The sequence below is a fragment of the Fundulus heteroclitus genome, chromosome 20 (assembly GCF_011125445.2).
Source record: "Fundulus heteroclitus isolate FHET01 chromosome 20, MU-UCD_Fhet_4.1, whole genome shotgun sequence".
NCBI classification, from domain to species: domain Eukaryota; kingdom Metazoa; phylum Chordata; class Actinopteri; order Cyprinodontiformes; family Fundulidae; genus Fundulus; species Fundulus heteroclitus.
This window is the reverse complement of record NC_046380.1, coordinates 4,360,879-4,388,804: the sequence shown is the minus strand read 5'-3', so window position 1 is coordinate 4,388,804 and position 27,926 is coordinate 4,360,879. Positions and strand designations below refer to the sequence as shown.

The 27,926-nt window shown below is 40.8% G+C and overlaps 2 protein-coding genes across 12 annotated transcripts in view; both read left to right on the top strand.

Annotated features, from left to right (window-relative positions):
* The window catches only part of slmapa (sarcolemma associated protein a), an 82,844-nt gene extending 69,546 nt beyond the window's left edge, over positions 1-13,298 (top strand). For 8 of the 10 annotated variants that reach the window (XM_036151592.1, XM_036151590.1, XM_036151589.1 and 5 more), the window contains 5 exons: positions 655-859; positions 955-1,072; positions 2,885-3,056; positions 3,153-3,287; positions 11,683-13,298. In XM_036151592.1, coding sequence (XP_036007485.1) covers positions 655-859; positions 955-1,072; positions 2,885-3,056; positions 3,153-3,287; positions 11,683-11,778 — 726 coding nt within the window. In that variant the 3' untranslated portion in view covers positions 11,779-13,298. Of the gene's footprint in view, positions 1-654; positions 860-954; positions 1,073-2,884; positions 3,057-3,152; positions 3,288-4,932; positions 5,021-11,682 lie in introns of all 10 variants that reach the window. The other 2 variants (XM_036151591.1, XM_036151586.1) reach the window with 1 other exon arrangement.
* A 4,498-nt stretch (positions 13,299-17,796) lies between these two features.
* The window catches only part of LOC105938234 (filamin-B), a 78,905-nt gene continuing 68,775 nt past the window's right edge, over positions 17,797-27,926 (top strand). For both annotated transcript variants that reach the window (XM_012879904.3, XM_012879902.3), the window contains exon 1: positions 17,797-18,192. In XM_012879904.3, the coding sequence (XP_012735358.2) occupies positions 17,901-18,192 (292 nt within the window). In that variant the 5' untranslated portion in view covers positions 17,797-17,900. The remainder of the gene's footprint in view (positions 18,193-27,926) is intronic.

The window sequence follows — 27,926 nt, the reverse complement described above, 5'->3', positions numbered from 1 at the left end:
AAACGTATTTGGATTAAAAAAAGAAAAAAGTATGGGATTGTACTGTTTATATGGGCGTACAATGAATTAATCTGGTCATAATATGCGTTTCTATCCTGGCTTTATTCAGAATAGAATCACTCTGACATGAACAGTTAACTAATTCCCCCCAAAAAATAAATAAAATAAAAATAGAAAAAGAACTTTAGAACTGAATAACAAAAAATAGTGAACAAAGCCGTAGCGTACAAGTTGGTTTGTCTTCTGAGTGCCCAGCCTGGACTTGCACCAGTTTCTAATTATGGCTGAAATGTTCTTAAATAAATAAGTTTTGAGCTCTTTTAATGTTTGGAATAGCAAGATTTTATCTGGAGCACCGACAGTTTTGCTTCCAGACATATTATACGTATTATACGTCACGTTTACGTCAGGTGTACATGCGTACTCGGGTTAGTTTGCCTTATTCAGAATAACTTGATCCTGACAAGCGTTTATTTGCACGGTGGTCGGATTATTAATCGCCATAAACCACCCGACTCATTCGGAATACAATCTCATTCCGATCGATCGTAATCCGATCTCAATATTCCGATTGACGAGTTTTTTATTCGGATTACTTTTGTCCATGTAGCTATCATTTCCTCCTGTCCTCACACGGGTTCTTTCCGCCGTCAGATTCTTGTCCTCCGACACGCCATGGAGACGGCCACCGCCGAGCGGGAGCGCGAGATCGCCGCCCTGCAGGCGGACCTGGGCGGCGTGCGCACCGAGCTGGAGCACTGGAGGGCCACGGCCGCCAAGTACGAGGAGGAGATCCGGCGGCTGCAGGAGGCCTTCGCTGAGCAGCAGCAGCAGCAGAGCAGCGCCAGCCAGCTGCAAGGTGACCGCCGTCTTTATCGATATCATATATTTAAGTCGTATAAAGGCGTTTTTAAAGGCGCTTAACGGCGTTTCCTCTGTCGTTTTGTCCCTCAGAGGAGTGTGCAGCTTTGCAGCAGCGGTGTGTGTCTTTGCAGCAGGACTGTGACGCCCTGAAAGCTGAACGGAGAGATCTCACAGACAAGCTGCTGCGCCTGGAGACGGAGCTCAGCAGGTACAAACACGACGTCGCATCGTTATCTGGGGAAAATTACTGTTTTTAACACCACCAGTGAAGAAGAAGAAGAAATGAGAAAATAAATAGCTGAAATCCTGTTTGTTTTAATTTTCCCATCAGTTGGTGTTTATTTTTTACACCATCTTGGTATTTAAATTCTGTATTTTTATGGCAACAATATATTTGAGCAGATAAGTGATGGATGACAGAGGGCTCCTAAAAACCAGCTGATGTTTTTAAAATGGCTAAAATGTTTGCAGAATCCTGACTGTAGGGCTGGACGATATGGGGAAAAAAAAAACATCTCAATAAAGTAGAAATTAAAATTAAAAAATTTTTTTTAGATACAGAACTCTGAATTTAATCTCAACTCTTTATTCAACCAACTTCTTACCAAAATTATAAGTTTTTAAAAAAGAAAAAAGAACACGAGCTCTCTGAACTCTTTGAAGGGGGTGGAGTTTGGTTCCTGGGTCTGCGTTGTGATTGGTTGGGAGGATGTAATATTAACCTACATGATAGAATGCAAAAGGAAGGAAAACTGTTATTCTATTGAGCTTTTTATTGACCTTTTTTTTTTTTTTCTATCATCGATATCACCATGTTCTCACCAGAGCTGAAAGCTCAGCAGCTTTGGTTCAGGGTTGGCGCCTTGTCAGCAACAAGAACAGGAAGTGGCTCTCTCCATGTTTAATAAATGGATTTGGCCAGGTCTGCTTGTCCAGTTTACTCTTAAATTAAAAGGCTGATAATATATGAATTATTTTTGCTGCGCCTTATGTTTGCGATTAGCTGACTAATGAGGTTTTGGCCTTTCAAAACAGTTCTAAGGGCCTCAAATTGGCCCCCGAGCCGCAGTTTGGACACCCCTGCATAAATAAATCGTCTCTTAATTGCCGAGCAGCTTTTTGCACGTTTCCTCCGGTGTTTTCGTGATTTGTCTTCAGGGACGAGCTCCAAGTGTTTGAAAATGGAAGGACTCTTTGCCATCACCCTCATGTTGCCGCTGCAGAACATCATTATTCCAGTTAGGGGAGTGAATAGTTTTAGTGCTTTAACAGAGTATCCATAGTTTGTTCTGGTCTCCGTTTGACTATTTTCTTTTAGCACAGTCGGGTCAGTTACACTTCATTTTCTATTCCATTTTATTTATATAGCAACAGTTAACAAAACATGTCATCTTAAGGCTCTTTCCTCTCTAAGGAAACCCAGCAGGTTGCATCAAGTCTCTCCAAGCAGCATTCACTCCTCCTGAAAGAGCGTAGAGCCACAGTGGACAGTCGTCTGCATTGTTGATGGCTTTGCAGCAATCCCTCATACTGAGCATGCATGAAGCGACAGTGGAGAGGAAAACTCCCCTTTAACAGGGAGGAGAACCTCCAGCAGAACCAGAACCAGGCTCAGTGTGAACGTTCATCTGCCTCCACCCACTGGGGCTTAGAGAAGACAGAGCAGAGACACAGGAAGCACAGAAGCTCACATTGAACCAGGAGTACTTTCTATGTTAGAGAAGACAGAGCAGAGACACAGAAAGCACAGAAGCTCACATTGACCCAGGAGTACTTTCTATGTTAGAGAAGACAGAGCAGAGACACAGAAAGCACAGAAGCTCACATTGACCCAGGAGTACTTTCTATGTTAGAGAAGACGGAGCAGAGACACAGAAAGCACAGAAGCTCACATTGCGAGCATAAACATGGTTCTGTTGCTGTGAGTCGGACTTGTTGGAGTCCTTAAACCTCCTCTTAGCCGGTGTCGGTGAACTTGTCCAAGGTTCCGGTCGTGAATCCGGTGTTTGTGTTGTTCCAGCACCAAGGAGAGGAGCGACGTCCTCAGCAGCAGTCTGGAGTCCCTGGAGAAGCGGGAGGAGGTCTTGCAGGACAAACTGGGTTCTATGGAGAACCAGCACCAGCAGGACGCCAGCAGGTTGAAGAACCAGCTGGACCAGGCCCAGGCCCGGACACACACGCTGCAGAAAGAGGTACTCGGCCGTCTCCGCGCCGCTCCGTTTAGCGTTTAGCTTGGACTTTCTCCCAGCCGCCGTCAGCTGACCGCTGTGCTTGTGTGATGCGCGCAGTACGAAGACACCCAGACCCAGCTGCTGGACCTCCGTCAGCGCTACGAGAAGACGGAGCAGGAGAAGCTGAACATCCACCAGGAGCTGGAGCAGTGTCGGAGCAACCTGAAGCTGCTGCAGGACAAGACCAGCTCTGTGAGTCCAGTCCTCAGGCTTAAAAAGACCACAGATATCACATTTATTCATTTTTTAGGTCTTTCCACTGTTTTTTTTTTTTTATCTTTTTGGATTTTCAGCCCTAATTTTCCCAGCTAGCATCTCCGGTTATAAACTCTGACGCCAACAAAGGGAGCCGATGACCTCCGACGTGTTAGAAATACAGTTGATGATGATGAACTATTTTAAAACTTCAGACTGTTTCAAGATCAGATAAACTCCACATTTTTCATAGAGTGTGAATGAAAATCTGCTTTAGTTACAGAATGTGATGTTGATGTGCCTCGTTGTTTTATTTCAGAGTTTATTTCTGCGTGTTTCTACTGATCCGTAGTTCTGTAGCAGTGAATCAGCGAGGCGGAGCAGCTTCTTCTTCTTCTGTTACCCCTCCTCTTCCTCCTCTCCAGCTCCCAGCTGATTGTTCTCAGTTTCGTTGTTTTTATGCAACATTGACCTCTGAAAGTTCTGACTGATAGCAGTTTTAGAAAACTTAACCACATCAGGCGCTAAAAGGCCCTGAATTCATTTGACGTGATCAGACTTACCGTATGGTCAAAAAATTCGTCATAAAGAGGGGAAAAAAACATATAAGTCACACCGGACTGTCAGTCACATTTATTTAGTAAGTAATTTCACACAATCCAAGACTAAAATCTGACATTTAATCTGGCAAGGCTGAATAACATGAATGGAGTTAGCATTAGCATAAAAAGCTAGCAGCTCCAACCGTGAAAGTTCTCATCAGAGCATTTCGGTCTAATTACGCCTAAATTAGACCATGAACGTAACGGTGCTATGTGCTAAGCTAACAGTACAACACGGATGTTTCAGAGCTACATAAAGCTCACGTACATCAGTGAAGTTGTAACCCGCCCGTACAACAGAGCTATAAGCTAACGCTAGCTGCTATTAGCTTCACCACACAACGCTCTGCTACGTGAATGCAGACTGAAACAGTGAAACAACATATAAACATGTGTTCAGTCTTTGTTGTTTATAAGTTAATGTTTCAATTAATTTTAAAGTGGCACAGGAGCAGCATACAGTTTTCACAAGCCTAGAGCGCCCTCTGGTGGCTATAGACGGTACTGTTTGCTCCTCGGTTCATGTTGGTCATCATGAATTATCTTTTAAATTTGATATATAAGTCGCACCTGAATATGTCGCAGAATTGGTCAAACTATGAAAAAAAGTGTGACTTATAGTCTGAAAAATAGGGCAGATTAATTTAGTTGTTTTCAGGTCAGTCTGTGTTAACATAGCCTGCAGTAAAGTGTCTTTTGTTTATCCCCGAGTCAGCAGCAGCATAGCGAGTTCTGGCATCAACGTTTAACCTATAGAAATGTTAAAGAAATTTAAAATCGTCCAGTTTTTTATGCTAATATATTAAGAGATCCACTGTAGGAGGTGACTTTAAAGAATGTAGTAGTGTCTTCTTCTGGTGTGTTTTGGTTTGTAGACGTTCAACAACATTCCTTTAGCATATAAAACAAGGTTTCTCCAGCACCCTCTCTGTTCTCCCTCCTCCCTCGCTGTAGCTGCTCCATCCTCCATATTGTTTTTGGTTGATTTTCTGGCTGATTTCTTCTTATCCCTCTCCCTCCCCCCCCCCCCCTTCCTCTAGCCATCCATATTGCAGCCTGTCCAAGCCATATTCATGGGCCTTGTCCTGGCTCTGCTCTACTGGTGTTTCGGCCAGTTGTGGTAGAAAGGTACTCACCGACATGACATCAGTCTGTTCCTGCTGCTCCATCTGTCTCTCATGTGTGGAAGGAAAGTCCGCCGAGGTGAAGTTCTGGTCTGGGCTCAATTCAGGGTCGCAGCTCGTGTTTGGGTCAACGACGGAATCAAACCCCCCGTCGTAACTTTTTTTTAGTGTAAAAAAAGGGTTGAGATGACAAATTTTTAGTGTCCTGATGTTTTCAGACTACAAATTATCAGCTAGGAAGCTGCATTGAAAGGTGGATTGGCAAATATTTGGGGGCTGAAAAGAAATCAAACATTTCACAGCTTTATGATTTTCCCTCCACAAATTCTGGCACTATAATTCTAACATTAAACACTAGAAAACAGAAGCTAGGGATGCACTGATATCAAAGTTTGGCCCGATATCGGTGTCCTATATATCTATCTATATCTATCTCTATATCTATATCTATCTATCTATCGATAGATATCTATCTATCAATAGATATCTATCTATCTATCTATCTAGAGATAGCTATCTATCTATCTATCTATCTATCTATCTATCTAGAGAGATATCTATCTAGAGAGATATCTAGAGAGATAGAGAGATATCTAGAGAGATAGAGATATCTAGAGAGATATCTATCTAGAGAGATAGAGAGATATCTATCTATCTATCTAGAGAGATAGAGAGATATCTATCTATCTATCTAGAGAGATAGAGATATCTATCTATCTATCTATCTATCTATCTAGAGAGATAGAGATGGAGAGATAGAGATAGAGATAGAGAGATAGAGAGATAGAGATAGAGAGATAGAGAGATAGATATCTAGAGAGATAGATATCTAGAGAGATAGAGGGATATCTAGAGAGATAGAGAGATATCTATCTATCTATCTAGAGAGATATCTATCTAGAGAGATATCTATCTAGAGAGATAGAGAGATATCTATCTATCTATCTAGAGAGATAGAGAGATATCTATCTATCTATCTAGAGAGATAGAGAGATATCTATCTATCTATCTATCTATCTATCTATCTATCTATCTAGAGAGATAGAGATAGAGAGATAGAGAGATAGAGATATAGAGATAGATATCTAGAGAGATAGATATCTAGAGAGATAGAGGGATATCTAGAGAGATAGAGAGATGTCTATCTATCTAGAGAGATATCTATAGATATATATATATATATTCCCCAGCCCTGTCAACACCTTAGTGATACGATATTTAAAAAAAAGACTGATTTTGGCCGATACCGATAGTAATGCCGATATTTTATGCATCCTCAGTTGAATCCAGCAGAGGGTCTGAAGGCATTTTTAAAAAGGTAGCATTGAAAATATAAATTCAGTCTTTAAACCTTCAGCTAATCAACATGGTCACACATTTTTAAGCTTGCATCACTTTTTTTGCAGATGGTTCTCAGTTGTCCACATAAACACGACCCCCCCCCCCCCCCCCATGTATACTTCAGGGTCTGTGGTTTTAGATGATGTCAGCGTTAGCGTGTGTTGCATAATGGAAATAAGCCGGCAGAGACGAACCCTGAATTGTGATCAGCGGGACTCTCACTTCACCTCCTGAACTTCCTTGAAGGACTGAATGTCGTCATCCTCATCATCTGCAAAGCGTCTGCTCTGAGCGTCTCTAACCGCATGGCTATCAGCTCCTGTCTCTGATGCAACCGACGTTAAACTCTCACAGCCGGCGGGCTCCCAGTACGCACTAACAGTTTATTTAAAGTGATACCGCCAGGAAATGAGCAGAAACAAAACCCCTCTGTTTCCCAGACGCTGTAAACCCCCTGTTTCAGTTGAATCATGTCTTATTTTAACCTCAAAATTCAGTTTAGTTCAAATTAGAGCAATTTAAGTCAGTCGCATGACTTGTCCTCACGTGAAGTTCTGTTTCATGTCCACCACTCTGTCTGGTGTTTAGGACTGAGGTGGAAGCTAGATGTGAGATCAGTTTAAATTTTTAGCAGAGATGCGAGTTTGGCTCAATGACTTGACCCGAGTCGGGTTCAAGTCACAGATTTGATGACTTGAGACTTGACTTGGTTATATTACTTTACTTCGACTTTATTTGGACTTGAAAACTAATTGACTTGGGATTTGACCTGGACTTGAAAACTAACGAGTTGGGACTCGACCTGGACTTGAAAACTAACGAGTTGGAACTCGACCTGGACTTGAAAACTAAGGAGTTGCAACTCGACCTGGACTTGAAAACTAAGGACTTGGGACTCGATCTGGACTTGAATACTAACGACTTGGGACTCGATCTGGACTTGAATATTAACGACTTGGGACTCGATCTGGACTTGAAAACTAACGACTTGGGACTCGATCTGAACTTGAAAACGAACGACTTGGGACTCGATCTGAACTTGAAAACGAACGACTTGGGACTCGATCTGAACTTGAAAACGAACGACTTGGGACTCGATCTTAACTTGAAAACTAACGACTTGGGACTCGATCTGAACTTGAAAACTAACGACTTGGGACTCGACCTGGACTTGAAAACTAACGACTTGGAACTCGACCTGGACTTGAAAACTAAGAAGTTGGAATTCGATCTGGACTTGAAAACTAACGAGTTGGAACTCGATCTGGACTTGAAAACTAACGAGTTGGAACTCGACCTGGACTTGAAAGCTAACGACTTGGGACTCGACCTGGACTTGAAAGCTAACGAGTTGGGACTCGACCTGGACTTGAAAGCTAACGAGTTGGGACTCGACCTGGACTTGAAAGCTAACGACTTGGAATTCGACCTGGACTTGAAAACGAATGACTTGGAACTCGACTTGGACTTGAAAACTAACGACTTGGAATTCGACCTGGACTTGAAAACTAACGACTTGGAATTCGACCTGGACTTGAAAACTAACGACTTGGAATTCGACCTGGACTTGAAAACGAATGACTTGGAACTCGACTTGGACTTGAAAACTAAAGAGTTGGGACTCGACCTGGACTTGAAAACTAAAGACTCTGGACTCGACCTGGACTTGAATACTAACGACTTGGGACTTGAATTTGACTTGAGCATCTTAACTTCAAATGATGCTCTCAATAACGTAAAGATTTACCACAAAAACAGTAAAAAATAAAGTACTGATCAGCATCGTTTGCTTCCTCACATCCTTCCTTCAGGTTTAGACTTAGACTTAGACTTGCTTTATTGTCATTTTGTATGCACAGAGTGCATACAGAACGAAATTTCGTAAACAATTATGCAGTAATTCCGGATAAAGTGCAGCAGTGATATTGGAGAATAAGAGTTGAGCAGCATTTATAATGCTGGATAAGGGTACTGTACAAATGTGCAAATCAACGACTTGTTAATGACTTGATATTTAAACCATAGGACTTGGACTTGAGACTTAGAGCCACCTCTGGTTGTCAGTGAAAGAATTAGACACATTTAATGATAAAAATCTTCCATGTTTTGACTTTTGTTTTTTTATATAGCGATGACGAACCTCCTGGCAAACAGCTGCATAGCTTCAGGTTATTAAAGGTGTAGACTCTGGTATCTCTTTAAATTATCTAACAGGTTATTAAAGGTGTAGACTCTGGTATCTCTTTAAATTATTTAACAGCCCGCCTCACCCATCCACCCGGTGGCGCTCTTCTTCTCTTCATCCTGTTTGTTTTTTAATGCTTCGGTTTTATTTGGTGCATGTCTCTTTTCTCCATGTTTTGCTGCCGGATTTGCGGGTTAATTAATTTGTTTCTTTGATTTCCTGCATGCTGTTTGCTCCTTGCTGTGATTAAGTTGACCTGCTCACAGGTTTATTTTTGGTTTATTTTTGTTTCCCTGCAGCCATAGACAGTCGTTCTTCCATCGTGTGCTTTCTGTGTTGTTTGCTTTTTTTTTTTTTTTTTTTTTTTTTTTTGGGAACATGTGGATCACTGTTTCCAGTTTTTGCTTTGGACAAAACTGGTAACTGCTCTCACCCTTTTTCTGCTTTTTTATTCTTCTTTAATTATCTCTTCCTCGTCTCCTGCAGTCCCAAAAAAATGATATTTGTCCAGTTTTCCTTTTTGAATTTTTAAGTTGTTTTTCGTTCGGCAGGTTTATTTGCATTCCTCCCTCTCATTCGGCCTGTTGCTGTTTAATTCCCCGCCTCAGACGGGTGAAGATCTCATTAATAAACCGCTTCTCCGTGTCGTAATGTTTTCTGAGCGCTGTCTGTTCTCAGCAGCCGCACATCTGTTGCGTGTTTGAGTTAGACGACGGCAGAAGAAGCGAGAGGTTTGACTCGGACTTGAACTGCATTCGCGTATCCGTGATAAACGAGCCGGACCTGGACGACGCGGAGGTGCGGATAGAGTTTTAACGAAATGCCAAGAAAGTTCAGGCGAGCCGGATCCGTCGTCGTATAGAAGACAGAGCTTCTCCCACAAGGACCAAATATATTCAACATGTTGAACGTTCAGGAGTTTCTACATAGATTTTTTTATTTTTTCTCAGGAAAAATGGGATTCGGATCAGTTTCAGCACTGAAAGCCGATACCTGCAGCTTATTGAGGCGTGCATTTCTTATTTTATATAGTTTATTCACCACAGTTCCCATGCCGACGTCGGTGAACTAGCCTCTCTGTTTTGTTTTTAAACCCTTTATGATAACCTGGAAGAAATCCAGTCCAGTGTAAAAACAAAGCACACCTTTGTTTCAGCTCCAAGACATTATTTAAAAAAATGACTCGGTTTTTTCTGGGTCCTGAGATTCTTTGACTCCAGCCTCAAGGTTTTAAAAAACAATAATAAAAATACACAATAGTTTCAACATGGTCAATAATACTTACAGACACGAATGAAGGCAAAAAATAAAAAGCTGTCTGTGGAAAAGTAAGTACACCTTCGTTCTGATTCTGGTTTTAACTGCTGATCATCAGGGTTGCAAACAAATGTGGCTCCTACACTGCAAAAACGGATCTAAAAATAAGTTAAATGTTATTAAAGTTAGTGTACTTAAAAGATTATCTGCCAATGGAATGAGTATTTTGACCCTTAAAATAAGATAATTAGACATCCTGCGCTTGAAATAAAATGATTGAGATGAATTGTTCCTATTTTAAGTGGAAAAATCTTATTCCATTGGCAAATCATCTTATTTTCCTGCTCAAATCAAGGACAAATACACAAATTTTAAGAAAATTTTACTTATTTCTAGTTCTGTTTTTGCAGTGTAATAGGTTTGGCTAAAAATGATAAAGAACCAAAGTACATATAGTTTTCCCCATTTCTTTCATTAAATATTGAATTTCCACAACATGCTGGCAATACAAATTCCAGTAATATTATTATATAAATATGTTTCTTATCTCTAGGTTGGAAACTATATTCATTATTTTTCACAAAGATCAGAAGAAAACGTATTTTATCCTTTTTCTTTAAACTTTAAAAAGATAAATAAAATGGAGTCTCTTAAAAGAACATTATCACGTAACACAAGCAGCTCTAAACCATTTTTTTTTTCAGTGGGACTGTTTTTTTTTTTTTTTTTTGGAGGTTTCAGAGCTTTTTGAGCCCGGTCCAGGTGTGCCAGAACCAGACCTGGGTGGAAAGACGTCACCTTGACCTTAACGAGGAAACCGTTGCTCCTCGTTAACCTGGGGAGGCCTAATTGGACTTTAAAATCATTAAAGATGGCGGCTGGACTTCTTACCGGTAGCTGAAGCTCGGCCTGAACCGGGTCGTCAACAGAACCATGATCCTAAGAGTGATCCAGTCAAAGTCCAGTGGGCTGTATTTATAGGCTGCGCTTACTTTTTCACACCGCTTCATCTTGTTGTGACGTATGATTGTGAAATCCGCTTCCTAATTTCTCTCTACAGATTTGGGTTCTGGTAGAACCCGGTCAAGACTCGACCGTTTTTTATTATACCCATGTGTGACCGAGGGTCCACTTACTTTTCTTTACCGTGGCTTACAGTCCAGCAGCACAGAACCATGCGGCCTCACACTGCAAAAACTGAACTAAAAATAAGTCAAATATTCTTTAAAATTAGTGTATTTGTCCTTGATTTAAGCAGGTAAATAAGATGATTTGCCAATAGAATATGATATTTGCACTTAAAATAGGAACAATTCATCTCAATCGTCTTATTTCAAGTGCAGGATGTCTAATTATCTTATTTTAGGGGTAGAAATACTCATTCCATTGGCAGATAATCTTATTTACCTGCTCAAATCAAGGATAAGTACACTAACTTTAATAACATTTAACTTATTTTTAGATCCATTTTTGCAGTGCAGGCGGTGCTGCTCGGCACCGGGTCCGGTCAGGAAGTTCTGTTTGCACACAGCAGGTTCTGATTGGACCCGACCTCCGCTGAGCCGCAGCGAAAACTTATTTTTTTTTTTACCAGAACAAGGAGAAAAAATATCATCTTTTTGGACTGAAACCTTCGGTTCTGACCCGGTTCTTCTCTCTGTCCTCCTGCGGGTGGGTTTTCCTCACGCAGCCGCGGTTCCTCCTCACCTCCTTCCTGTAGGACCTACGGATCTGAGGAGGAACCAGGGCTTTTTCGTGGGAACCCCCCTCTCTCTCTCTCTCTCTCTGGTTCTGGTTCCAGGTAGGAGGTCCGACCGTGGTTCTGCCGACTAACCGGGTTCTCCCTGTTTTTTTTTTTTTCTTTCTGTGTTTTTCCCGTACAGAGCGGCTGGAGCTCCTGGATGCCGGTCGTCGCAGTGATGGTCGCCGTCACGGCCGCCGTCCTCTACCCCAACCTCTCCAAGAGCGGCGCCGCCTGACCCGGAGGACGGCCGCGCCGGCGCCGCCTCGCCTTGTAAAAAGTCCGATTGTACATAATCGTAGAGGGAATGTAACGCTCGTGGTTCCTGCAGAGGACTCGGACACTTCCTGGTTTATTTTTTTTTTGTTTTTGTCATTTTTATTCTGCTCTCTCTGAGTTTGCGGTGGGTGGGTGAGGGGGGCGCTGTGGGTTCTGTCAACGGGCCCGATTTGGCGCCGGGGTGGGGAAGGGGGCGGAGCTTCTCCAGCTTTTTCCTGCTTTCTAAGAACCTTCACATGAAAACCTGCATCTTTTCAAAGCGGTTTGTTACTTTGGGATTTTAGCTTCTCATCTTTTTACTCATCAAAAACAACAAAAAAAACAGCAGATTCTCACTTTTACAGTCGTTAACACTACCGAGCGTCGCCCCCGTCTGGCTGTGAGGCTGCGGGGGGGGTGGGGGGGGGGTCTGAGGCCCGGAAACAGCCGGTTCTGCCGGGCCGTGAGAGCTCGGGCGAGGCGGAGCTGATTTCGCCTCCTCCGTCTAACACCACGTTTTTTTTTTTCTGCTCTAATTCTTCTTTTTTCGGGGAAACTTGAAGCCAAATGATTTAATTTCTTTTCTTTTTTTTATTATTCTTTGTTGAGGTAATTTGTGGGGGAGGGTTTAAGTGCCTCTGATGTAACCAACAAACACCACCAGAGGCCTGCTGGTGTTAAGAGCCGGGAGACGGGGTTTTTTTTTTTTTTTTTTTTTTTACTTCGTCTCAGAGATTGCGCAACGCCTCGTCGCCGTCTGATGACGTCGGCGCCCGGCTTATTCACGGCGCGTAGAACCAGAAAGGCGACGGTTCTGGACCAGCTGAGAGAGAACAACCTGCCAGCAGCTTTTCCAGAATAAACGGAGACCCTCGGCGTCTGGAAGTTAAATCTGATCCAAGCCGGTTTGTCTTTTAACAGCAGCAGCTTTTATCTCTGCTCTGTGGTCTTTCCAGGCCGTTCGGTTCTGGTTTCATGACACCAGATGTGTTTTTTTTTTTTTTTTACTACCTTCCACCTCAAAAAAAATAAAAATAAAAAATAAAAAAGCATCCAAAGCGTTGACTCTTCGCGCTCCGGCTCCCAACACCTCGGGCCTCTGGACGTTTTTTTCTTTCTTAATCAGAAACCCAAACAGTTAACGAGCTCCGTGGGTCGGTGTCATGTCACGGGTTGGACCTTCTCGAGCCGCGTTCTTCGTCATCGTCCGTGTATTCTGTCTCGTCTTCGTGTCGATTTAAAAAAAAAAATAAATCAAAAATAATATTAAAAGACAGCGAACAAATATTCCTGATGTTTTTTGAAGAGGAAAAAAACACTAAAGTTACAGAGAGAATTGTAAAATAAGATGTTAATGAATGACGTGCGACTAGACTTATTTTGTTCAAATTGTTTAGTTATGAGAGGGGAGAGCTGTTATAGAGAAGATGATGTGATTGAATATATGCAGAGAAATGTTTTTTTTTTTTGGAATAAAGTTGTAGCAAAGCTGACCCACCACACCTGCCTGCAGCCTCTTTAATCACCGTATGTCTCTGTTGAAACATTAAAATTAATTATTTAAGTGTCTCCAAGACGTCTGGAAGCTCCAATCAATCTGGACCTGTACTAAAGTAAGTACACCCCGCAGGAGTAAAGGCTGTTATCCATAAATACTCAATGATGGAGCTTATATGGTGTCTTGCAATCTGTAAATCAGCGGAGTACAAACTTTTTGGCTATTGGGCCAAAACTGTTCAATCAAAAGCACTCGGGGTCCAAAAAAAAATGCTTTTTTTTAATAAAAATAACCAAAAATACTAAACCTACCCTACAAAACATGATCATTTTAAGAAAATATGTTAAACTGTATCTAGTCTATTTTATTAAATTAATTCCAATCAGATTTTAATGCACCAAAGTCTGCATTTGAGGTAAAAATAGCTCTATTTATGCTTTGAAATCAAAGCGGGTGTAAAAACGTGCTTATTTAAAAAAGACAAGTGTTTTGTGTTGCACCGAACATTCAATTAAACATTTAACTGTAAGATTTTAAACTTGTCTATAATAGATTTACTCTAATAATAATAACTTTCCATCTGCATAAAGCCCCCAGCGCTGGTCAGCCAAATTATTCTTGAAATTCAGTTTGAGAGCCACACTTTGAACACAACCTGCTGTAAATTTTATTTTTAGTATTTTACGTGATGATTCGTTGGTAAGGTGAAATGAGAAATGAACTGATAAAAATAGACATGGTTTTTAATAATTTTCCTTCAAAAGTGCTATAATTAGTGAAATTAAGTTCACCTGTAGTGCAGTCTAAGGGTCACATGACCTGTCTGTGTAAACTTTATGGGAGAAAAAAAAAAACATTAGAGTTTAAAAAAATAAGAAGGCAGGGTTTGAGTTTGCCAAAAGGCACGTTGGTGATTATGCAAAAGCAGTTCTGGTTAAACGAGACTAAATCTGAACCTTTCAGCCATCAAGGAAAACACTTTATTGTGTCTTCTGAGGGAAATTTTCCTTACAGCAAACACAGACAATGATCACGCACACAGAAAACAATCACATAATTAATTTAGCAACGATAAAATCAGTGAGCATCCACGTACAATTATCAATTAAAACAGGCTGAAGAACAAATGAAGCCTGATAACCATTGATCTGAATAATGGCCTGGCTGTAAAAAAAAAAAAGTTCACTATGAAGTGGGTGATGTGAAGAAATAATTACATGTTCTGCCTTTTGCAGGACTATTTTTTTTTTAAATCTCACTTCCATAATTTTGCCAGCGATTTTTGCAATTTGCTTAATTCGGTTCTTGTTCCCAGACGATAAACTGCTAAACCAGGTGATAAAAGAAAAAGTGAGGATAGATTTAATCAGAGTTGCAGAAAATGCTCAGCAGCTTTTTACACACTCTGAGCTTATTTAATTTATGCAGGAAGTGGAATATTTGAAAATTCCCAGATATTTGTAGGACAGAACTCTCCAGAGTTTCATTTTTAATGAGAACTGAAGATACTGGACTGGATCCTAAAATCTATACACATGTATAGATTTATAAACTGGCCCAAACAAATCCAGCCCCACAGTGAAACACGGTGGTGGCGGCATCATGGTGTGGGATGTTTTTCAGCAGCAGGGACAGTGAAGCTGGGGAAAGATGGCGCTAAATAAAGGGATGTTCTGCAGCAGAACCAGTTTTATTTTGTCCTATTAGTTGTTTGCTGCACAATAAAAAAAATAATCCTGCTTTAATGTTGTCCTCATGTTCTGTAAATGAAATTCAGCAAACAATCCACCAGTTTCAGAGGTTTTTAAAACACACAGCAGGTTCTGAGTGGACCCGACCTCTTCAGTGCTGCAGCCAGCCTACAACAGAACGGCTAAAAGGAAAGACACCAGTGGTCTAGTCAAAGTCCAGTCCTGTCCAGATACTGTCTGCAAACACCCCAGAAGAAGATGGAGAACCGCTGCTGATCAGGTTTTTATTCAACTGAATAATTTGGGACAAAGATTCCAGTTTAATCTGAGGACGCGATGACGAACCTCTCAGAAAAATAAAACTTTCAGCTGTCAGGGAAACTACCAAGTTGCCACTTGTGATATTTTAAATAGTCCGCTTTTTTTTTTCCTGCTTCATCGCTTCTCCTCCCCTGTATGGAAGAACAATCCTGCCACAATTATGAATAAATTCAGAAATAAACAAATTGCTTAATAGATGATTCACACAGCTAATCAGTAGACCAGCAATCAATGTGCCTCTAAATGCAAATTTAATAATTAAACTGAATAACTAATTAACATGGGCAATATTTCAATTTCCATTTATTTAGCGGTTATATTTCCTCTCTGCTCCATTACTCATTTTTATTTTAAACAATTTTTCAATTTTTGTGAGACACAACTTTAGCCCCAGCTTGTGTATCATACTTGGTAAAAATGATTGAGATACTTAAAGAAAACAAGAATAAAGTGTACAGAGAAAAAAGTATACCAGCTAAATTTAGATATAAATTTGATACTTTTATTAGTGATTGAAAGCATTTTTGAAATTTATTTTGTTAAATTTAACGCCCAGTTGATTAATTTTTAAAACTGTTTGAGTATTTCCTTTATTGAGCCATTTATTTGTTTCTGATCTTATTAATTATGGCAGCACTGGTCCTCCATATATTGTGACATAAGCCTCAGAACTGCTGGTTTCACTGAAGCTAAATGTGACGAGGAAGTTGAACCTTCAACCTCTGGTTCTGTCACGAGTGAAGCTGATCGGATCAAACTTTATTGAGCCGCTTCAGTCTGAAAACAGAAGAGGTCAACCTGACTCACTTTGGGGATTTTCCTGTTGATTTCTTCTGTTGTTGTTTTTTTTTCTGTAAAGTAAAGCATAACAGACTATTTTTTTATTTGTTTACATTGTTTTCAAATCTTCAAATAAAATAGAATGTATTGTTTTCCAAGAAAGGTTTTTATACTGATTCTTATTAGTTTAAAGTTTAGCAATAAAAATTAATTTGTGAATAAAATGTGGCATAAAATGTTCATTTAATGGTGAAGTGATTTTGATAGTGGGCAGTTGGTACTAGATTAAATTATATTTTCTTGACATGAAATATATTTTTTTCCCATCACATTTTAGAAACAATTCATACACTAGAAAGAGCTTTTTGTCAAATTTAGAATAACTCACTGGTATTGCTACTATAATCTCATTTACAATCACAAAATGGTTACTGTGACTCAGGTTAACGCATGAAAATCCCTACTGTTGTTCACCTACGTCATATAAATGGTTGCTGTAATTAATTTAACTATTCCTGCATTTATAAATACAAGTTACTCATCAGTGATAAAGTTTCATCTTCTAAATTTTCAGTCAGAATATATCTTAAAAAGTCTTAAACTACAAATACTTCTAAATGTCCTAATAAACTATTAGCATTATGTCACCCTTGTATCTTAAAAAGAAAAGGCAAAAATCAAACACATAGTTGACCCTCTTCAAACTCCTTTTTTACATTTTAAATCCAAATGTTTAGTTTCACTGAGTAATTTTGTGATGAAATAATCGAGCGGTAATATAGTGAATTATAGTAGTTTACATATAGTATTATAAAAGTAGAGTTATATAGGGAGTAAGGCCAGATAACCATATTTGGTTATTTCTGAGAATGTCAAAATTTATAAAAACAAATTTCTGTTTAAATATAGTTAGATATAGTTTTTATTTTGTAAATCATTTTATTTTTTATATCTTTGTAACAGATATATCTAACAAATGTATCTGTTTTTTGTGTATTATCTCTCATTTAAAGTTTTTGATACTGTTGTTTTTGTTTTAATGTTTTGATATTCTTTTACTCAAAGTGAATTGTTGAAAGAAAAATTCTAAAAGGGCTGCATATATATATATATCTTATCTGTATTGTAGACGACTAAATATGTTAAAAATCTGTTTCCACAATATAATGTTAGTTTAATTTATTATTTATTTTTTATATGTTTAACGAAGGTTTCTAATAAATGTATCTCTTTTTTGTGTATTAGATCTCATTTAAAGTTTTTAATATTGTTGTTTCACTTATTTCTAGAGCCGCTAAATATTTTTTCCTTTATTTTATTTTACTCAAAGTGAATGTTCAGAGAAAAGGGCTGATAGGGCTGCATATATATATATATATATATATATATATATATATATATATATATATATATATATATATATATATATATATTTTTATGTATTTATTTATATATTTATTTTTTTATGTATTTATTTATTTTTTCTCCCATCTTACCTGTATTCATTTAAGGCCACGATATAATGTTGGTTTGTTTTTTACTGAAGAGTTTTATTTATAAAAAAAAAAAAATATTCTTCTCCGTGGAAGAACCGGTATGTGGGTGGGGTCATTGAAAGTCGCCGGAGGTCGGGTTGACTGGAGGAAGGTGTAATTTCCGAGCCGCCTTGAACGCGGCAGCGTCAGTAAAGTCTGGCCGAGGTGGAGCGAAGCCTTCAAAGCAGGCTGCGGCGGCTCCGAGGAAACACCTCTGCTCCATTCACGCTTTAACCAGAACCAGAACCAGAACCGAGCCGGGAAGCCAGCGGGAACCATGCCGGCCACAGAGAAGGACCTGGCGGAGGACGCTCCGTGGAAGAAGATCCAGCAGAACACCTTCACCCGCTGGATCAACGAGCACCTGAAGTGCGTCAACAAGCGGATCGGAGACCTGCAGCTGGACCTGGGGGACGGGCTGCGGCTCATCGCCCTGCTGGAGGTCCTGAGCCAGAAGAAGATGTACAGAAAGTACCACACCAGGCCCAACTTCAGGCAGATGAAGCTGGAGAACGTGTCGGTGGCGCTGGAGTTCCTGGAGAGGGAGAACATCAAGCTGGTGTCCATCGGTGAGTGACCGTGAACCGAGCGCCTTGGGCGGGGAGGAGTGCTGCGAAGCTCCGCTGGTTGGCGCACCAGCGGAGAAAAGTCACACAAAATAAGTTTATGAATTGTTAACTTCTTATTTTAATAAAAACTAACATGACGACTGAAAGTGTATTGATCAGTTGGGAGCATAATATTAAAGCATGAACATTTTTATATCTTTGTAACATTCCTTATAAATGTATCGGTTTAGTGTGTTTTATCATTTAAAGTTTTTAATATGATAGTTTTTGTTGTTTCATCTCTTTCATCTTGGATCTTTTTTTTTTTTTTTTAAATAAAACCTAAAACAGCGATAGAAAGTATATTGAATAGGTGGGGAGCATAACATTAAAACCAACTTTTTTTAAAAAAATATTTTTTTCCCTTTTTTAAAGGAGCTAAATCTTCTAAGTCGTTTTTTCTATCAAACCTTTTAACTACATTTAGTTTCTGGTCTCTTTCCTGGTTAATTAGGCCTTTTTCCCCCTTCTTGACTGCGATTTTTCACCCTTTTTTTTTTAATTAAATTCCTAAATCCAAGGTTTGAATCAGTGTTGCGTTCAAATCCAACATGCATGTTTATATCTCTTGCACACACGACTTCCAGATGCTGTTTATTCAGTTTAATTGGCTTCTTAAGGCCGAGGAGGGCGGAGTCTCGCTGCCTGCAGGTGAGACGCATTAAGAAACGTCTGGAAATGATTGCAGGTAAAATGTTTTGAGGGGACTTTGTGGGTTAATGAGCAGACTGGACACACCTGTGGTGGCTCTCTGAGGCTGGCTTCAGGCTGAGGTCAGAATGTGGAGGAACCTTCTGGTGAAGTTTGTGGACAACAATGTAAAAGTTTATTATTATAGGCCGAAAATGAGGAGTTTAACACGAGGGTAACTTCTTAAGCCAGGAAACCCAGCAGGTTGCATCAAGTCTCTCCAAGCAGCATTCACTCCTCCTGAAAGAGCGTAGAGCCACAGTGGACAGTCGTCTGCATTGTTGATGGCTTTGCAGCAATCCCTCATACTGAGCATGCATGAGGCGACAGTGGAGAGGAAAACTCCCCTTTAACAGGGAGGAGAACCTCCAGCAGAACCAGAACCAGGCTCAGTGTGAACGCTCATCTGCCTCCACCCACTGGGGCTTAGAGAAGACAGAGCAGAGACACAGAAAGCACAGAAGCTCACATTGACCCAGGAGTACTTTCTATGGTAGAGAAGACAGAGCAGAGACACAGAAAGCACAGAAGCTCACATTGACCCAGGAGTACTTTCTATGTTAGAGAAGACAGAGCAGAGACACAGAAAGCACAGAAGCTCACATTGATCCAGGAGTACTTTCTATGGTAGATGGTAATAGAGGATGATCTGCCTCCCCTGATGATGTCACAGCTAACAGAAAGCCAGACCAGGTGTACCTTCTATGAAAAGAAGAAATGACAGAGAACAAAAAGCTGAAATAAGAACAAATAATGCAGATTGGAGAGCAGTAGGAGAACTCAGCAGAGTGAGAGAAATAGACCCTGATGTCCTCCAGCAGCCTAAGCCTATAGCAGCATAACTATAGAGGTAGCTCAGGGTAACATGAGCCACTCTGACTAGAAGCTTTGTCAGAAAGGAAAGTTTTAAGCTTGGTCTTAAAAGTAGACAGGGTGTCTGCCTCACGGACCAAACTGTGGGCCTGCAGCTCTTTCTTCTGTTTGCAGAGAGAAGGCTGGAATCAGCAGGTCGGTCCATCACATGCAGCTGCGAGTCGATATGGGCCAGAAAAAAAAAGGCTGATGGGTGCATCTGTGGTGGCAGCCGCCGTTCAGGATGAGACGGCGGCTGCTCACACCATCAACTTGTCAGATTCTTCTGCCTAATTGGTGCAAGCGACGCAAAACCTTGGCCGCGGTTCTGAAGTGACTCCCTAGCTTTGATCTGCGCTGGGTTTCTGCTGCTGTTTGGGAACGTTCTGTTTGTTTGAGCGTCTCCGAGGCTCGTCGCTCTGAGCTTTTTAAAATAAAAGGCCTCGGTGGATCAGATTTGTTCCAGCCTGCCCGGCAGGATTAGGAGCAAACATCCATCTTCTCTGTATTCACGCTCCTCTCTCAGGTCCATTGTGTTCTGCTCCAATCAGATGGCTGAGCCTGCAGGAGGAGCCTGGGAGGAGGTTATGGTGGAGGTACCATGCAGCGCTGGTTCTGATGAAGGGTTGCTGATCCGTCTAAATAGAAAACACTGGGTTGATGTTCTGGTACCGAAGGCCCTCCGGCTGCAGCATCTATGGTGCCTGATTAAAATGGTTTGAACATTCCCACATTTTCAGTCCCTTTTTATTGGACTTTGTCCCAGATTCTCAGTTGGATTTAGGCCGGGCTTTGACTGGACCGATCTCACGCCTGTAAATGGGGTTTACAGGCGTGAGGTAAGAGTTCTTATAAAATGACTCCTTGTAATTTTATGACTTAATTTTTAATTTTACGACTTGATTCTTGTAATATTCTGACTTTATTCTCACAATTTCCTCCTGAAAAAATGGAAGAATATCCCTCCTTCTGCCAAAAAGAGGTCACCAATCTGTGGTGCTGTTATTTTGGGGGTCGCAAGGTGAAAAGTTTGGGAATATCTGATATAAACCATCCCAACATGTTTTCAGGGTTTCCCTCCGTTTTTCTAGATACATGTTTGTAGTTGGAACTCATCTTCGTCATTTTCTGTAAACTAGAATATGGGTCCGGTTAGGTTAATTTTTCAGATTTAAAAGTACCTTTATTGTTATATATATATAATATATTAGATATATATATATATATATATATATATCTAGATATATATATATATATATATATATATATATATATATATATATATATATATATATATATCTATATATATATATATCTATACTATATATATATATATATATATATCTATATATATATATATATAAATATAAAAACCTTTTTAAGCAGGAATTAAACTTTTTTTATTAAGCCCATAGTTCTTCATGAAAATGTTTTCATTGGTCTGATAATAATCTTAAATGTTGTGTTTTTCATCATCTGGAAGCAGAAAGTCATAATTAACAGGCATCAGTCTGTGTATTTAATCTATTTAAACTAGAATATTGCTAAAAATGTCATTTTGTTTTCACCAACCAACTCGGATGGTTTATTGAATTGATCTATATAAAATATATTTTTTTTAAATTAAGATGGTGGGATAAAATGGGACCCTGAGGAACGCCTGTGGCAAAATGAATAAAGCTGTTCAGTTGGAAAAAATAAAATCTGGCACCAGTTTTAAGGTATTGGTTTGATTCTGGGAGAATGCGGCATTTTAACCGACAACCTTTAGGTTTGACTCCAGAACTTTGCCTGGGTTTCTGTGCGCAGCAGTTTTACCGTCACTGTCAGCTCAGATCTGACTGTTGGTTAAATTGCTTTCCTTTCCCTGTGAAGGCGTCCTGTCAGCTGCCTGATTTTTATTTCTGTATTTTCTGCTTTAGAGAGATGAAGATGATGATGTAGAATGTCACGGAGGGAAATCATGCGTCTGAAAATATTAATGGTTTAATTGTGTCTGCCGATAACGTCGTGTTTTGCTGCTGCTGTGTTTGACCAGCTGCTGATGGACCTCATCAATTAACGCGTTTCCGTGCTGATAAGCGCCGTGTGGCGAGGAGCGCCGAGGGCCTCGCCAAATCGTCGCTGGTCGCTCTAACGATCGCCTTCCTGACGGCTGGTTGTAAAAGTGACAGAGCCAACATTTACTGTTCAATCAATTAAGACCCGGCTGCAGAGTGACGCAACATGCTTTGCTGCAGAGGTTGGAACACGCAGATATGAGCCATAAAGCTGCTTATTGTTGCTTATTTGGTGTTTAATGTAGTAAATTATCACTAAAATCAGGAGCTGACATGTGGGGGGGCTCCAGAGGGTGGAGAAGCTGTGCTGGAGGTACGGTTGGATGAAGGAATAGGGTCAGATGATATGGGGGGAAAAAGGCATATTGATAAAATAGAAATCATATTTATTGATAAAATATGTTTTGAATTAGCTGATAATTAAGTGCAGCTCTGGCCATTTTATGCTGTTGCTTAGCAACCCATTATAGATAAAGGCTCAAACACTGAATTCAAACTCAAACCTTTTATTCAACCAACTTTTTACCAAAACTACAAGTTTTAAAGGGAAAAAAAGAACGGGTGAACTCTTTGAAGGGGGCGGAGCTTGGTTCCTGGGTCTGCGTTGTGATTGGTTGGGAGGATGAAACGACTGTAATATTAACCTACATGGCTAGAATGCAAAAAGACGGCAACGTTTTACTTTACCGAACTTTTTTTATTGAGCCTTTTTGTTCTATTATCGGTATACGTCTATCGATCGATGCGTATTGTTACTGAATTATCGTCCAGCCCTATGAAGGGAGGCGGTCACGGCGGCTGACTTGGACTTCTGTAGCAGTTTGGATCTCCTTCAGAAAGGTTCTGCTGTCTGGTTTGATCCGCAGCTCAGCGTCTCTCCAGCTGGACGAGCTGAAAACCCAACAGAACCTGTCGGTGTTTTTTACTCTGCAGACCTGGCGTGTTGTCTGAAAGGACGCGTCTCTCTCTCGTAATAAAACGCGTCTCATGTGTCAGAACGCCGTTGCTGTGACCCGGTCGACCTGAAACAAGCCTCTCTGTGGCAGGAAGAGTCCTGGTAGAGGTGACTGGTACCAGCAGTCCATCAGATCCTGGCAGCCGTGCAGAAAGGTGCGTGTGAAGGAGAGATCGGTCTCTGTCAGGCTTTTCTTTGGTTTGGGGCCCCTGAAGGAGAACTTTAGCCGTTCATAAAGACTGAAGCATAAAGAAGGAATCCTCTCAGTAAATCCTGCCTCTAAAGTGTTGCACGTTTTCAAGGTGGCTTTTGCTTTCAGTGTCTGCTGGGAAATCTGACCTTGGAGATCCAGTCATTTTTGTTGATTTATATATATTTATCCCTTCGCTGCAAACCTGCCATCCGCCATGCATCTACCTGTTTCTCCTTTTGGATCCTTTCCTCTCAGATTTGCTAAAATAACGAACTTCCAACCCCAACTATTGCTGAATGAATCTGTTCAGGGGAAAAGTTGAGGTTTGGTTGCATTTGGAGGCTAACTTTAGAAACCACTGCTGTAATCTGCACAGCGCTGGCTGCCAGAGTTATTTGTTACAATGTCGCTTCATGCATGCTCAGTATGAGGGATTGCTGCAAAGCCATCAACAATGCAGACGACTGTCCACTGTGGCTCTACGCTCTTTCAGGAGGAGTGAATGCTGCTTGGAGAGACTTGATGCAACCTGCTGGGTTTCTTTAGAGAGGAAACTTTCTCACCAACCTGGAGGATTTAATTTAATTTGACTTTGGAAAGAGCCTTGAGATGACATGTACCATGAATTAGCTCTATATAAATAAAATTTGAGTTATTTAATGCACTGGAGACTTAACCAAAGATTCAAAGCACGCTTCCTTGTTTTTAAAATGACTAAACTCATCTGTTTTAGCTCCTGTCTCTTTAAGATGACTCCCAGTAGACCGTCTGCACCACTAATTGGTGCTTAATTGAGAGTCTTGGTGTTTTGAGACGTGCCAAGCCAGCTCCTCACGGTTGACCGTGGAGGAGTAACAGAAAAGGCGGCTGGATTGTAAATGAGGCGTTTCAGGCGGCTCAGAAGTCCCGTGTTCAGTAGGAAATGATGAGACTCTACAGGCTCCAACATGAGCTTTAAAAAGCCGAACGCGTTGAAAGATTGACCGTGTGACGACAGACTTTACTGATATGATTGCGACACCATGTGTGCATTAGCTGCTCGGCTGGATCTTGGCCAGCGGCTCGCGCTCTGGGCGTGTTTCTGTGTGTGAAAGGTGTGTCGTCTCTGTTGTTGTGCAGAGCTTTGCCACATCGTGTCATTTCCTTTTCCCAAAACTCCTGCAGAAAACGCCCATTTTCTTCCCCCCCCCCCCCCCCCCCCCCCCCCCCCTCCCCACGGCTGGCCGTGAACCTCGTCAGCTGCATGTTGGCCAAAGAAACGACCCTGAAGCGCTCGGCTGGAAAACCAGACGGTTGCAACCAGCTGGGGAAAAATCCACCTTCAGTGTTTGACTCAAACATTAAATTTACCTTTTTTAATTCTGGACAGTTAGAAATCCTGCATATTTCCCCCCAGATAATCGCATCAGAGCCGCTGAACAGTGACTAGTTTCCTGTTATGATCGCTGAAGGTGTCCCTGACTCCGGCATGAGAACGGAGTTTATTCAGGATTCATTCAAGGCTTATTTTGCCCCGTTTCCTCACATTGATCATTACGTTACGTCAGCCGTCCTTTCTGCCCGACTTCTTTGATCTGCACAGAAGCTTCTTCCATCTGTTGTCTGAGAAAGTGTTTATCTGTCTGGAGCGACTGGAGTCTGTTATCGCTGTGAGAACAGGCCCAACAGGACCGGCGGTGCTCGACTGTGACCTTCACTCAGGATTTCTATGAGCTCCGTCTCTTAATGTGCAGAAAGTCGGCCTGCAGCGCCTTCACTGACGCCCCAGGCTGTTTAACCTGGAAGTTACGCTGCTGTTTAATCCAAAAGAAGGATAGTCCTATTAATGAGTTTAATAAGTGACAAATATGTGGGCGCATACATGCAGCTGGGTTCTTGGTCACCAAACACAAATTATTCATTTTTCCTGCTCTGACGGCTCAGAGCCATTGAAACTAAAGCTGCATCGACCAGCTGATCAATATTCACACATCTTAGCTTTGTTCATTCATGCAGTTTGCAAATCTTTTTGTTTTGCATAATTTGAATTAGAAATCAACTGATGCAGTTTTGTTTTTTTTTTGTTTTTTTAGCCAGTACCGATTTTATTCTGATATCAGTTATTATTCTGAATAACCGATACCCTGCTGCTGTTTTTTTTTTTTTTGTTACAGAAGTTTCAAAACTTGCATTTTAAACCAGCCAATTATTGATAACCAGCTTCAGACCGCAGTTTGAAAGTTACCCAGAAAAACAGAGCAGTGGCAGCTGGAAATCAGACAGAAAACTGACACACCGCCGTTCCCTCCTGCACACACAGATCAGCTGAATTTGTTAAAACTACATAAAAAGTTGAAAACATAACCTTGTTGTCGGCACCCGCTCGCTCTCTGCTAAAGAGTTCAAGGCATGGCTGCTGAATTCGCTGAATGAATCATGGATGTATAGACCTACCGATGCAGGTAAAAAACGCAAATATTGGCCAAAAATATCAGCCGACCGATAACTTTGAACCAGATTTATGTGTCACAATTACATTCTTGAGCTGATCCATAGGGGACAAAATGGAAAGTTGAATGGAAGGAAAACAGTAGCATTGCTAATCAGAAGTGCCAGATGTTAAGTATTCTCAATAATTTTTTTTTTTTATTAAATCTTTATTTAACCAGGAAAGTCACCATGGAGATTAATTATCACTTTTTTTTCCTCCCAAGGGAAACCTGGCAAAACATTGGATGTAAAACCTCTTATAGAAACGGCATCCACAAAAACTACTTAAAAATATGAAACTATAGCATTTCTGTAAGTTTGTTTTGTAATTTCTTTATCAGCTCAGTGTAAAATCATTAATAAAAAGGTTATAAAATAAGGTAAAGTGCTTGGTTTATGAAAACCACAGGTGAGCGCTGCTGGGATTAAAAAATGTCTTTCAGTCAGAGACCTCAGCGAGATTAGATGTTTTGATATTTTTTTACTTGTTTCTAGGAGAACCCCTCGGTGACCTTCTTGTAACCACCGCTCGGTATTTTTGGTATTTATATTTCTGCTGGTCTGGACTCTGAGGGCCCCATGCGGAGCAGCGGCTCTGACTTCATCCTTCGCTTCCTGTCACACGTTAACCGACCGTCGGTCCAGAAACCGCCGTTGCCATGGCGCTGCGTGTAAACACCCGCCTCCAGCCCGCCATGCTGGTTTCAGGAAGTTCAGACTCCTGTCTTGTCACATTCTCATGAGATTCACCTGGAGGGTTTGACCTCGGAACGTGTCAAGAGTTTAAGTCGGCTTTAACAGATCTTTATCTCAGCCAGAGCCAACAGCCGGAGCAGGACGAGGAAACGGGGAAAAGTCACTGATGCTTCATTCACAAGCATGTTTGTTTTTGTTTAAGTTTATTCAAGCTCAGAGTATATTTGCAGTAAAATTATCCAGAGTGATCTGTCCTGTAAAGTGTTTTTTGCAGCTCAGTCTGACTTTAAAACTGTAGGATAACTCCAGTGCAGAAGCGAACTCAGGCCTTTATGAATCACTGCATCTTACAAATTATCAAAGGAACCCTTTATCTCCACTGTTGCATTATGAGAGCGATCCCTCTAATCTAAATTTGCAATCTTAAGTCCTTTTTTTAGGAGTTCATGTTTGGTTTGTGGGAAGCAGCCTTCGGATTAGTTTATTCTCAATAACTTTATGTTGGAATAGTTTTTCTATTATAACTTTTGTTATTTGGTGGGCATTTATTTTTTTCTCAAGTTTGACGCTCACATTTCCTACCTGCCATTGTCCTTTAAATGCACCATCGGCACATTTTGGAAGCTGCTTCGGTGAGTATTTAGCTGCCGTGTCTCTGCAGTTCCCCTCTGAGCCACAGGGGGGACGCGGTCAGAGCCGAGTTTCCTAGTAGGTGTGAAGTGGGTGTTGGCTCTGCTCCAGTGACAACAATGAAGCTGTTGTTTGCCCGTTTCAGCGATACTGGCTTAATCACATGGCCTATACTGCAGCGATTGTTTTCTCCCATCACCGTGGTTGTAGATCTGAGCTTTCTGAAGGGTTTCTTCAAGGTCAAGTGGCCTCATTCAGACCCGTTTGCCAGATTATTGAACCCAAGCTTTGCATGAAACCCAACCAGCAGCCTTTTATTTGAAAGTGTAGAAATCAAATCCAGGTGTCGGATCATGTAGAAAAGCATCTGTCTGGTTTTACTGCTAAATCTTAATTGTTTGCGAGCTTGTCCATGCAGGTGCAAAATGTTTTAGTATTGTGAGCCTTTGTGTGGTATTGGTTTGTCATATTTAATGTTACTGGTTAGCGATAATTACATAAAGCTTTGGACGTTCTTCTACTTATTCAACGCAATTTTGTGCTGGAAAGTTGTTTTAAATTGATACTCTACTGGTGGATGAACGGATGTGGGCCAGAGGACTGTTGGATAAAGACCGAACCTCATCCTGCAATTCAGTGGGTTAGTTTTTTTTTTTTGGCAAATATGACCTCTAGAAGATATTTGTGGACTTCATGTTTGAGTTGATCATACTCTGGGTCTAAATTGGATCTGGAATGAATTTTCAAATAAAGAAAAAAATCTATACTAGTTTTGTTAAATTAGGCCCATTAACTGTAATGTGTCTTTAGATCCAATATAGTAACGCCGTCCGTTGAAAAAGATTTAAACTAGTAAATTAAATTGTCAGACTTTGGTACCCAAAATCAGCTGAAACCAAAAATGAACAGTCTGGACAACATTGCTGTGGTTCTGGTGTACAGTTTTGGTAGAAAATATTTAATGTCCCTGTTACCCTGTTGGCTAGATGCTTTCTTGTCTGAAGAAAAATAAGCCTCCAGCTCACCTTACTATACAGTAAACTGTAGCTTACAATGTTGGCTCAAGATGAGCCGGGCTGCTCTTCAGCCGTCACACCCTGTAAGACGGGAATGTGCTCTGCTCTACCGCTGAAGAATCTGCTCAAATATT